This window comes from Mobula birostris, chromosome 1, assembly GCF_030028105.1.
Source record: "Mobula birostris isolate sMobBir1 chromosome 1, sMobBir1.hap1, whole genome shotgun sequence".
In the NCBI taxonomy this organism is placed as follows: Eukaryota; Metazoa; Chordata; class Chondrichthyes; order Myliobatiformes; family Myliobatidae; genus Mobula; species Mobula birostris.
Genome location: NC_092370.1, coordinates 180,948,778 through 180,961,219, shown reverse-complemented (window position 1 = coordinate 180,961,219; position 12,442 = coordinate 180,948,778). Strand labels below are relative to the sequence as shown.

Below are 12,442 nucleotides of genomic sequence, written 5' to 3'. Positions count from 1 at the left end.
TTAAACATGATCTGCTTGGTCTCAGGCTGGATGAAATCATGAATCTTTTGGCAGATGGATCGAAAGCCAGATTGGAATACTTCCTACATGGACTACTGAAGTAGATCCAATTTTATTGTCATCTTAAAACAAGAGATTCTGAACACAACAAGATGACTTCTTTGAAAATTTAGAAATACAAGACCATATGGACCCCAAATACCAATTTAATCTGTGCACTTCAATATAATCTTTATCATGACAATGTAACGAAAAATCTGCTGCACCTGTATTTCTCATCCAACGCAATGCATTTGATAGGCTGTCTGCAGCAGTCTAACAAGCCATTCAATTATAAAAGCAGTTCCACAAAGCATCAACACATGGGCTGCAGTGATTCAAGATAATTCGGCAACTCTCTGCAAAAACTAACTACGGACATCTGACTGTATGCAAATTTCTCAAACATTTTAATGGACATTTCAAGGTTGTAAACTTAATAATAAAATATTTCACGATATTCATTAATGACTAAATAGTATCTGAATAGTTTAATGATGGACTGTGCCTAGGTGATTATTCAATAAAATGAAGGAATCATAGCAAATGCACATGGCTGATGTGATACAGGTTACTTTAGAAACTGGGCACTTCTGATTATGGAGAAATTGGCCTACAGACAGCTCTCAGGAACAGACCACTTATGCAACCTGAGGAATGGCTATGTATGACACATAGGGGCACTTTCTGCACTGGTACCCAGACAATACGTCATAATCATAGAGATGCTCATAATGACGAAAGAGTGACATACACTGAATGGCAACAGCTCGTCCACAGAGGCATATGACTTAGTCACTGCACAGATACCAACAACCATTTTGACCACGGGGTTACTAACTGAAAATTCAATAATGCACAAGGCCTCAGACTTATATAAAGGTTGCAATTGGAATCGAGGGAGACAAGTTCAATACCTGGGGGTTTGTACTGTATTATACTAGTTTGGCTGGAAGCTCCTTTTAATCTACGAACATGGCAAGAAATTTGAAAACCTGTTTGGGTTGTGAGCGACCAATGACAAGTGTAGATTATTTCCTGTAGACACTCTAAATGATGGACATCATTATATGGTTTCAGATAGCAAAAATGGATTTTTTATACAAGGACAATTAGTATGGAAAATGTCCATCCTAATTTCTAGACTGGCATAATTTGAATCACTAAACTACTGTATTCCCAGAAATGAGGATATTCATATGACAGAATTATGAGGCAACCATTTCCAATAGCAGAAAGGACAAAACTTAGGAAATCAAATGGAAGAGATTTAGAACATGGAGTTGAAGAAAACCTCTGTATAGTTATGAAGCTGTGATCCTTGCTGCTACTCTTGCTGGCTGACTGAAAACGTGCCAATTTTCAAAATTAGACCTCATAGGTGATTGAAGAAAAACAGATGGTGAAGGAATAAAAAAAAACAGAGCAGATAAGTACAATTAGTTTATCTGCATGGAGCATCAATGCTGCCAAAACCAAATGGCCATCCTAGTGTTATAACCTTTTTATATTTTGAGACGAGAGTGTATTTTATCAGTCTAAAAGATTAACATTGTTTATTATGTACTATTATTCATCTGTTTCATTTCTTTATCTAAGAGAGCTGAAGGAAATGGAACAATGCTTAAGTAGCTTCTACTTCAGATCATTCTAATTAAAATTGAAATACTTCATCTTTACAAAAATAAATCTTAAAATTCATTGGCATAAGACATGTCTGCTGCTTTTTAATTTTGTGAGTTATCTGTATTCATTTTAGTTGAGTATCAGCCATAGAGTATATGAACATTTTTAAAAAATGGTGTACCCATTTGCCATACTTCTATTTCATAGATGCACTGAACATGTCAAAATCACATTCTTTGGATATTAGCTGGATATCCATTTAGCATCCTTCCTAATGCCATGTGGCAAAATTCAGTAAACTAAGCAGAACATTTAAAAAACAATAGGACCATGAACTATTGATAAGGTTTGCAACCATATCGCAGAATTTCATACTTCTTTAAAAAATTGGTTTTATTTAGATTTTTATTGTACATAGGCAATCTAACAATTAATTATAGATTATAGCTGACTCAATTCTACAAATTAAATAGCAATAGATTTGAAAAAGTATCTAGTGCTTTCCTGGCGTATATGACAAATAAACTCTTCATGGGCTTCCAGCTAGGTGCAGGTATCAATTTCAACCGATGTTTCAATGACAAACTTTGTCCTGATGAAGATGGCAGAGTTCGTCATCGAAATGTCAGTTAAAATCGATACCTGTACCCACCTGGAAGCCTGAGAAGAGTTTATTTGAGCCACAGATTTATTTTTCTTTACTTTTAACTGCTGCAAAACATGCACAATTATTTGCATTCTCTTGCTCACATGAAAAAAATACCAAAATACTGATTTCACAAACCATTTTCCAAGAAAGAGAATAAAAAAAGAGATTAGCTTTACTTGTCACAAGTTCTTTGAAACATACAGTAAAATGGGTCGATTGCAGCAATGACCAACAAGGCCCAAGGATTTGCTGGGGGGCAGCCTGATGCTTCTGATGCCAATGTAGCATGCCTACAACTTACCAAACTGTACACCTTTGGAATTTGGAAGGTAACCAGAGCACCTTGTGGAAACCCACACTGCCACAGGAAGAATGTGCAAACTCCTTACAGACAGTGGCAGGAATTGAACTGCGATCGCTAGCACTGTAAAGGGTTGCACTAACTGCTATGCTACAGTATTGCCCATTTGAAGAAAGGCAATTGGATTTGCAGATTTTCTTTCTACTATTGCTTTTAAAACAAAATTTAATGAAGCCAAACAAAATATTTTAGAGTTTGCAGGAATAGATCTCCTTACAATTCCAATTAATTTGATTAATCCCTTTTAGTCAACAGGCAATGAGTTATATTCTAGTGCTGTTTTACTTCACAAGCCATGTGAAGATGTTTAACCACTGTTATTGCCTTTAGCACCTCAAATTATTGGTGTATTATTTCATGCATGCACTGTCCTTTTATCAATTGCTTTTGAAGTCATGTTAATAGACTAGAAAATTGAGACATTTATGAAGTATAGGCAGTGTTTATGGAAAAAATCCATAAAATATGACAAAGGCAAGCATTGATAAAAGCTGCTTTTTAATAGATTATGGCAAAGTGATCCTGCTAGAAGCTGACAACTGACTCCTCTGAGATCACTCATTTTTATGGGATTAATTTTGTCGTACTATAAATGAAGTTAAGCGTCCTAATTGATCTGTACACAGTGTACAGTATTTCAGCACAAAACCTTATAACCCTCCTTATACTCTGCTCTGCTGATCCTCGGCTAATTATCTTCTACTGATAACTGAGAAAGACATTTCTACTGGCAAATTAAACTGATAGTTCTGACACAGTTTCACTCAAAACAGAGCAATTCTTGATAGAGCACATCAAAATCAGCTTTAATGTCAATAAGCGTTGCTAATTTATTGTCAATTTTATTGACTATCAAAGGGGAACAAACATGAAAAAAATTGACTAAATATTTAATAACAAAAATTAATGAGCTATAAATTATAATTCTCTACAATAATTACAACTGAAGCTTTAGGCAAAATATTCTCCTGTGATTACTAAAATACAAAAATCATTATTCTATCAGTTTCATTTCAAAATACAGAGCTTGTTTCACAAGTCTAAAACTAGATAGTGTACAGCTGAAATTCTTTCACCTCCAGGTTTCTTGGCTTGAAATCTAGCTCATTCTAGGAGAGACTTGAAATCATGTCTCTCCTAGATGTATTTTTGTTAAAAAGACCTAATTGTGTTTTACATATTCTTAGTTCTGTTTATAATGGATCTGTGATGCAGAACTCCTTACTATTTGGGAACAACTGAAAGTAAAATAAAACTCTAGTATTCCATGCCACTTTCTGTGTTTCATAAAAGCTCTATAGTCGATACCTTATTATGACTCAAGACACAATGATGTGGGAGAAAAACAAGGGAATAAAAATGGCAACACTCTTTGAAAAATCAGCTGACTGATGATTCTGCACCTAAGTGGGCTTTATTAACAGATTTCAGCCTCCAGGTAGCAAGAACCAAACAGAAGAGACAGCTGTGAGAAGCTCTGTCAATAAATATTTCCACTGTCACAGCAGTGTATAATATTACATATTAGAAACAAGAGCTAGTTTAATGACTCAAATTACTTAAACATTATTACAAATAAATGGTAATTTTGCGTTGCTGCCATCAGCCTTGTTCCAGCACAGTACACACATTTATAAAGGTATGATTTTCTCTCATGGTTTCCAATACATTTAGCAGCAGTCCCTACCTCCCTATAGGACTATCAATAGCTTCAGGCAACTGAGGAAATTAGCTATCAGAGTTGAGATGTTCTGTTCCTAAAAAAACATGGCTCTTGGTGCTTTGAGTTTGCATCATCGAATAATAGAATCATTCTGAAGAGAAGGTTCTTACTGCAATTAAAAACAATGCTGGTCTTCAGTATACAATAGTATTGGAACATGATTCCTTGCTTAACTTGTGACTTTTTATCCAGTATCATTGCTTACCTTTATTGACTGACTGTAAGGTCCTATGTTAGCAGGTGCCCAATGTGAAATACTCTGAACATGCATAACCTCCTTTTGCTGTTTTGTTACATCTTGGGAAGCTGATTCATTTTTGTGTAAAAGGCAATCAACTTGAAGCAATATTCCATCAGGTAACGGGACTTCCACACAAACCCTAGAAAAACACAGGGACGATTTAATACAGGGTAACTTTGTGGACTGTTTGAACTTTCAATAGTTCCAAAATATTGTGTTGAGAATGCAGTGTCAGGAAGGGTATGGTCATGTACTTTGGTAGAAGAAATAAAAGCACAGACTATTTTCTAAATGGAGAGAAAATTCAAAAATTTGAGGTGCAAAGGGACTTGAGAGTTGTTATGCAGGATTCCACACAGGTTAATTTGCAGGTTGAGTTGGTACTGAGGAAGGCAAATGTGATGTTAGCAAGGATGTAATGTTGAGGCCTTATAAAGCACTGGTGAAGCCTCAATCGGAGTACTGTGAACAGTTTTGAGCCTCTTATCTAAGAAAGGATGTGCTGACATTGCAGAGGGTTCAAAGGAGGTTCATGAAAATGATTCCAGGATTGAAAGGCTTATCATATGAGGAGCATTTGATGATTCTGGGCCTGTACTCACTGGAATTCAGAAGAATGAGGGGAGATCCCAATGAAACTTTTCGAATGTTGAAAGGCCTCAATATAGTGGATGAGAAGATCATGTTTTGTTGTGTTGGGTGAGTCTAAGACCTGAGGCTACAGCCTCAGAATAAAGGGAAGTCCATTTAGAATGGAGAAGAGGAGAAACTTCTTTAGCCAGAGAGTGGTGTATCTGTGGAATTTGTTGCCACAGGCAGCTGTGGATACCAAGTCATTGGCTATACATAAGGCAGAGGTTGATTGATTCCTGATTAGTCAGGGCATGAAGAGATAAAGGAGAAGGCAGCAGATTGGAGGGAAATAGATCAGTCATGAAGAAATAGCAGAGGAGACTCTTATGGTCTTATATTACATGTGCTATCATAGTCCTCTTATTTTAAGACATTTTCCAGAAGGAATCCCTTTCCCTCTTTGCTTTGTAGCTGAGAGTCAATGTTAACAGTGCATCAAGAATTAATGCATGATTGTACAGAATACATATTTTAATTTCATCTGTAAATCTTTTAAATTGATAATGTATCATAGAGTTGTTACAGTACATAAGGAAACCTTGGAATTTGTGACAGCGTCTGTAATAGCAGTCCGATTCTTTCACTCTTTCTCCAGAGCCTTCCAATTTATTTTCCTTCCAAATGTTGATCCAATTTTTTACCTGACCTCTCCTTCCACCACATGTACAAGCTGTGAGGATCATGTTATCATTACCTCCTGCACAAAAGAGTTTTTTCACACATCCCTCTTTTTCATTTTGCCGCCTAAAACCTCAGTGGGTCCCCAGTTATCACAAATGGGAATAGCCTCCCTCCAACTAACCCAACAATGAATTCACATCTCTATGAAACCTCTTTTTCTTCTTTATTGAGTCAAGTTAAATTTCACCTTCTTCAGTTGAACCATTAACGGCTTAAATCCTCCATTCCTGAATCTGTCTTATTATTTATTTCTGTACCTTGCCTCTGACTTCCTCATTCTTCCCAAAGGTCTAGGTGCTATTTTTCCACTGTGGCCTAACCAATGATTTATACAGGTCCAACATAGCTTCCCTATCTTTGAACCCTGGGCCTCTGTTTATAAATTCGAGCATTCTATGGGAAACACCCGAGAAGGTAATGGAGAATAACAGAGCTAAGATCCTCTGGGACTTCCAAATACAGACTGGTAAGCAAGTATTGGCCAACTAACCAGACATAGTAATACTGGGCAAGGAACTGAAGAAAACAATAGTCATAGATGTGGCAATCCCAAATGACGGTGACATCAGGAAGAAAGAATGAGAAGCTGGAGAAATACCAGGACTTGAAACAGCAGAGAGAAAGCATGTGGAAGGTTAAAGCCAGAATAATCCCAGTGGTGATAGGAGCACTTGGAGCTGTAACACCTGGACTGGGAGAGTGGCTCCAACAAATTCCGGGAACAATATCTGAGAATCTCGGTCCAGAAGACCACACGGAACAGCAAGGATGCTGTGTTGAATGTTCAAGCTCCCAGACCTCTCGTAGAGGACCCAAGATTGAGGGAAAAGTACATATACCCACCACCTACAAAGTGGTGAGAGAAAAAAATATATATACACACACATACATATACAAGAAGAGCCTAGACACATCTATAGTTTAAAAACTTCCCAGCATTGATCCCGGATTAAATAACACCTTCTCACATAAATGCACGTCTGATGTTTGAAACAAAAAAAATTGTTTCATCCTTTGTTTTTATTAGGCATTTTGCCCATCAGGCTATCTAATGATATACAGTCGTATTGTTTGATAAAGTTACTGGGAACTAATGGATTCATACTCATTAAAAACAATGGTTCATTTTTTTTTTTTACACACACACACACACACACACATATACATACACTTTCAGAGACCTGCATCATGCTAAAAGGATCAATTGCTTTCATTGCATAAAATTTTAATTGCTCGTGTCTATGAAATACCTAAATTAGTGAAAAAAGAAAATCCATGAACCTACATAAAAATCTTATCACCTCATGGTCAACAACAAATAAGAGCATAAACTGCTTTGCAGAGCATGAAGTAAATGCGTTTCTCAAAGCAGCTAACAGTGAAACTTTTTCAAAATGCACTGCCTAAAACTTTTCATCAAGAGTTAAATTCTCCAACACTGTAAAGCTAAAAATGAGAAAGCTTATGAAAGTAAAGGAAACTCTAGGTAGAAAAAAATAAAAGTATCTTCAAATATGAAAAGAATAAAAGAGATGAGGGAGTAGATATCAGACCGATGGAACCTGATGCTGGAAGGGTAGCAATGAGGGATAAGGAAATGGTTGACGAACTGAATAAATATTTTGCATCAGTCTTCACTGTGGATGACACTAGCAGTATGTTGCAAGTTTAAGAGTGTCAAGAGGCAGTAGTGAGTGAAGTTGCCATTACTAGGGAGAAGGTGCTGAGGAAACTGAAAAGTCTGAAAGTAGTTAAATCACCTCCACTCTTCAAGAAGAGAGAGAGGCAGAAATTATAAGCCTGTTAGTCTGACCTCAGTGGCTTGGAAGATGTTGGATTTGATTGTAAAGGATGTGGTTTCATGGTACTTGGAGGCATATGATAAAAAAAGGCCGAATCAGCATGGTTTCATTAAGGAAAAATTGTGCCTGACAAATCTGTTGGAATTCTTTTAGGAAATAACAAGGAGGACAGATAAGCGAGAATTGGTGGTTGTTGAGTACATGCATTTTCAGAAGGTTTTGACAAAGTGCCACACATGCAGCTGCTTAACAAGTTAAGATTGCATGGTATTACAGGAAAGATACAAGCATTGATAGAGCATTGGCTGATTAGCAGGAGGCAAATAGTGGGAATAAAGAGCCTTTTCTGGTTAGCTGCCAGTGATGAGTGGTGTTCCACAGGGGTCTGTGTTGGGACTGATTCTTTTTACACTACATTTCGATGATTAGGATGATGGAATTGTTGGCCAAGTTTGACGATGATATGAAGATAGGTGGAAAGGCAGTATTTTTGAGGAAGCAGAGAGGATACAGAAGGACTTGACAGCTTAGGAGTATGAGCAAAGATGTGGCAGATGGAAAGTGTTGGGAAGTGTATAGTTATGCACCTTGGCAGAAGGAATAAAAGGGTAGACTATTTTCTAAATGGAGAGGAAATTCAAAAATCTGAGGTGCAAAGGGACTGCAGAATCCTCGTGCAGGATTCCCAGATGGTTAACTTGTAGGTTGTAGGTGAGGAAGGCAAATACAATGTTAGCATTCATTTTGAGAGGGCTTGAATATAAAACCAAGGATGTAATGTTGAGGCTTTATAAGGCACTGGTAAGACCTCACATGGAGAATTCTAAGCAATTTTAAGTCCCTGTCTAAGAAAGGATGAGCCGACTTTGGAGAGGGTTCAAAAGAGGTTCATGAAAATGATTCCAAGATTGAACGGCTTATCACATGAGCAGCGTTTTATGGCTCTGGATCTGTACTCAATGTAACTTAGAATAATTAGGAGAGATCTCATTGAAACCTATCAAATGTTGAAAGGCCTCAACAGAGTGGATGTGGAGAGGATGTTTCATATGGTGGGGGAAATAGGGCACAGACTCAGAATAGAGGGACGTCCATTTTGAATGGAGATGAGGAGGAATTTCTTTAGCCAGTTAGCAGTCAATCTATGGAATTCGTTGCCACAGGCCGTTGTGGAGGCCAAATCACAGGGTATACCTAATGCAAAGGTTGATAAATTCTTGATGAGTCAGGGCATGAACGGTTATGGGGAGAAGGCAGGAGACTGGATCTGCGAGGGAATTGGATTAGCCATGAGGGCAGAGTTTAGGAGAGACAATGGTGCCTAACGACAACTTCTTTGCTTGCATCTTCGGAAACAGCTCTATTTCTATCCTTAATATCTCTATTTTTCCCTTTCTTTTGAAGACCCTGACTTCAGTTCTTTGCCGGAATAGGACCTGCTCTCATGTTCTCACAACTGGCCATTATTTGATATACCAAAGATGTGGCTTAGAAGATTAGCTCGCCTTCGGAGTTTTGGGATTTCGTGGCTCTGGAGGCGGGCTGACTTGAGGTCGGTGCCTGTGCAGAAAATTAGTGCTTTGTGGGAGATGGAAGATCTCTGGCTGTGTGCCCAGAGACCAGAGTTCTTTGGGCACAGAGCTTGGAAAAAAACAATGCAGCAGAAACATTGTAAATCAGTGAGTTGTTTGTTATGTCTCCCCTCTTGCTGTTAAATGGAGACACCTCTTTTTCCATTATTAGAGAGAGAGAGGGAGCCTGTGGTATGTTGAATACCGGGTGAACGAGTAGTCTTTGGGTTACTGTAAGTCCGTGCCTTTATTGATGCTTTGCTGCATGCTTGAGTGCTCAGTGGGGGGTGCTGATGCATTTTTTTTGCTGATGGGGAGGGGTGATCGTTGCTTTGCTGCTTATGTGTGGGAGGGGGGAGCTGAGGGGAGCTTTGGGGTTCTAACATTTAACTGTCATTCACTCTTTGGGGGCACTCCTCTGTTTTTGTGGATAGTTGTGAAGAAAAAGAATTTCAGGATGTATATTGTATATGTTTCTCAGACATTAAATGTACCTTTGAAACCTTTGAAATGGTGGAGCAGACTCAAAGGGCCAAATGGCCTATTTCTGCTCCTGTACCTTATGGTCATAATCTTTATTTTATCCTTTTTAATTCTGGCTAAGCTTACTTCCTATATCTAAGACTGTTTTCCCCATTAACTATAAAGGCATTCACAAAACCAAGGAAAGAGAAAAAAAATAGATGAGCAAAGCCATTGTTGTTAGCGCCTTGGTGGATCATTTTCTCAATGCTTGAACTTGCTTCAGTGAGCCATGAAATCTTAAAAAAAAATTGGAATTATTTCCATTCTAAGTAATAAGAAACTGTTATTGCACCTCAGCTCACTTTCAAAAACCTTTTTATGTTTAGACTTGTAGTGAGTACAGACTGAAAATATTTTACCAGTGTTCAAAAGAGGATAGTATTATATTTCAAAGTTTAAGTCTTATAGGTGATTCTGGTATGTTCTACTCTTTTTTTTTGGATGCTGTTTTGAGATGGTACGGATTTGAAATGAAAAACAGTATCATCCTCAGATATCTGTCCTGCTTTCTCTGTTTCTAGTGGGACCGAGCCAAGTTTATACTGAGGTACATTGGATTGTTGCTACCCTGAGCGTAATGTATAGCAAAAGTGGCATAATACTGACTGTATCTTCTGAAGAGCTAGGAATATGTTGGGAGTGACAGAAATCATAAACTTTTTCATTGAAGGAAATATTTCAATGTTTTGGGTGAAAATCAAGACAGCAATATCAACTTAACATCTATTTTTCAAAAGCTATAATAAGCAAGGCATCTGTTGTTACTGTTCCTTTGACAGCAAGCTTTTACACAAACTATGTCCGGAAATCTGAATTGGCAGCAGACAGACATTAGAAATTTGGAAGCTCACTTGGGGGGTTAAGGCCAGATTTCTGCTTCCCCTACTTCTTTACAGCAGTAAAGGCATATATAATACAAACTATTCAATAATTTAAAAAGAGTGAATGAGAATAAGCATGATAAAGAATAAGCTGCCATGGTACAGGAAAATAAAGTGACTGAAACTGATGGGATTGGTATAGAATTGTGGGACTGAATGGCCTCTTTTTATCAGAATAAATACTGTTTCCTGAAATACTGTGCTCTTGTTTTAGGCAGGATCAAGAATAACATTCTGCATCATTATTCTGTTTATTTTTCTTCTTTTGATCGTAAAAGGATTAGTTACATTGAACCTGTTTTTCAATATCCTGAAAGCAACCCATTGTACATTGTTACAAGTCAGAGTAAATTAATTTATTACCTATTTTGTAGGGAGTAGCCTAGTAATTGTATACATGAATACATGATTGTCAGTTTTAAGGATGATTTAGAAAGATGCAATGTTTTACGTCCCTTTCAACTTGGTTAATATTTTGCAATCTAAGAGTATTCATGTTCATGAAATAGTAAAATTCATCAGTCAAAATGGTCCCATGCAGCATTTCCATTACCTTGCAGGTGGGTTTAGGTTGAAGTAGGATTGATACACTGAGTTTATGGTGCCAAAATCCATTATGTCCTTTATATACAGGTGAAGCAGAATAATATCTGATAACGTGTAATCTTTCATTTTCAATTCCACTACAATAAAACAGAACAAACTTCAATCAAGTCAAAAATTTACATTAATATATTCTGAAGGAACTTTCCACATAACATTTATTTTCTCTCTTTGTTCTGATCTGGAAAGATGGAACAATGTGTTAAACATTTATGCTGCAATACAGAAACCACTATTGGAGAATGCCACTGCAAATGTAGAATGTATTTATGTTGATATATATCTTTATTTCATATAAGCCATTTATGCTGTAAATGTCAATTTTGTTAAGACTTGAAGTGTTAGCACCATTTTACCCTAATTCCCAGAATGTGATTATAGTTATCGTTATTCTACAGAACATAACAAAAGAGAGGTGATACAGTATCTTATGCCAAATTCAAATATTCCGGTATCTCTAGATCAGTTATATACATCATTACTTTGGGGAAAATCAGCTGTAAGTGTTTTTTTTTCCCACTGATAATAGGATGTTTGATCTTAGCAAGATATTGTTCTAATGTTGAGGACTATTTCCAAATCTGCCTCTATAATCCTGTTAGATGAAATGCATTATTTGAATAATTTTTAAACAATTGTAATAAACCAGATTACTATAACTTTTAACAGTTAAAATATAAAAATTATAAAGGAACTACCTTGTAACAATGAAAATAACTGCCTTGATGCATCATTAATGCTTTTTCCTTCCATGGGAAAAGTTGGCCCACTAATCCAATGGTAGCCACTTTTCGTTTTCCCAGACCAATGATTTAACTTTACTGAAAGAAAATAAATCACAAATTAATTCAAGAAAACAAATGCAGGGATGACATTGATTTCACTGAAAATTATTTTGGATGCTGCAAGACCTCATCGGGCAGCTGAAGAGTCTGTACTGCTTATGCGAGGGCACACATACAAAACTGATCATTCTGCAAGATTAACTGGAGAAGTGCAGTGAGGTTGCTGCAAAGCATTTGCTGATTTTACTGGTATTTAACTTTTATTTTGTAGCAAAGGAGTACTTGTACTAAGACAGCTCATGAGAAAGCCTCCTTATCTGAG

At 37.0% G+C, this 12,442-nt stretch overlaps 1 protein-coding gene across 5 annotated transcripts in view; it reads right to left on the bottom strand.

Moving 5' to 3' along the window:
• Positions 1 to 12,442, bottom strand: part of dph6 (diphthamine biosynthesis 6) — a 280,799-nt gene that overhangs the window by 122,196 nt on the left and 146,161 nt on the right. For all 5 annotated transcript variants that reach the window (XM_072266984.1, XM_072267000.1, XM_072266992.1 and 2 more), the window contains 3 exons: positions 12,034 to 12,156; positions 11,286 to 11,415; positions 4,604 to 4,778 (listed from right to left, as the gene is read on the bottom strand). In XM_072266984.1, the coding sequence (XP_072123085.1) occupies positions 4,604 to 4,778; positions 11,286 to 11,415; positions 12,034 to 12,156 (428 nt within the window). The remainder of the gene's footprint in view (positions 1 to 4,603; positions 4,779 to 11,285; positions 11,416 to 12,033; positions 12,157 to 12,442) is intronic.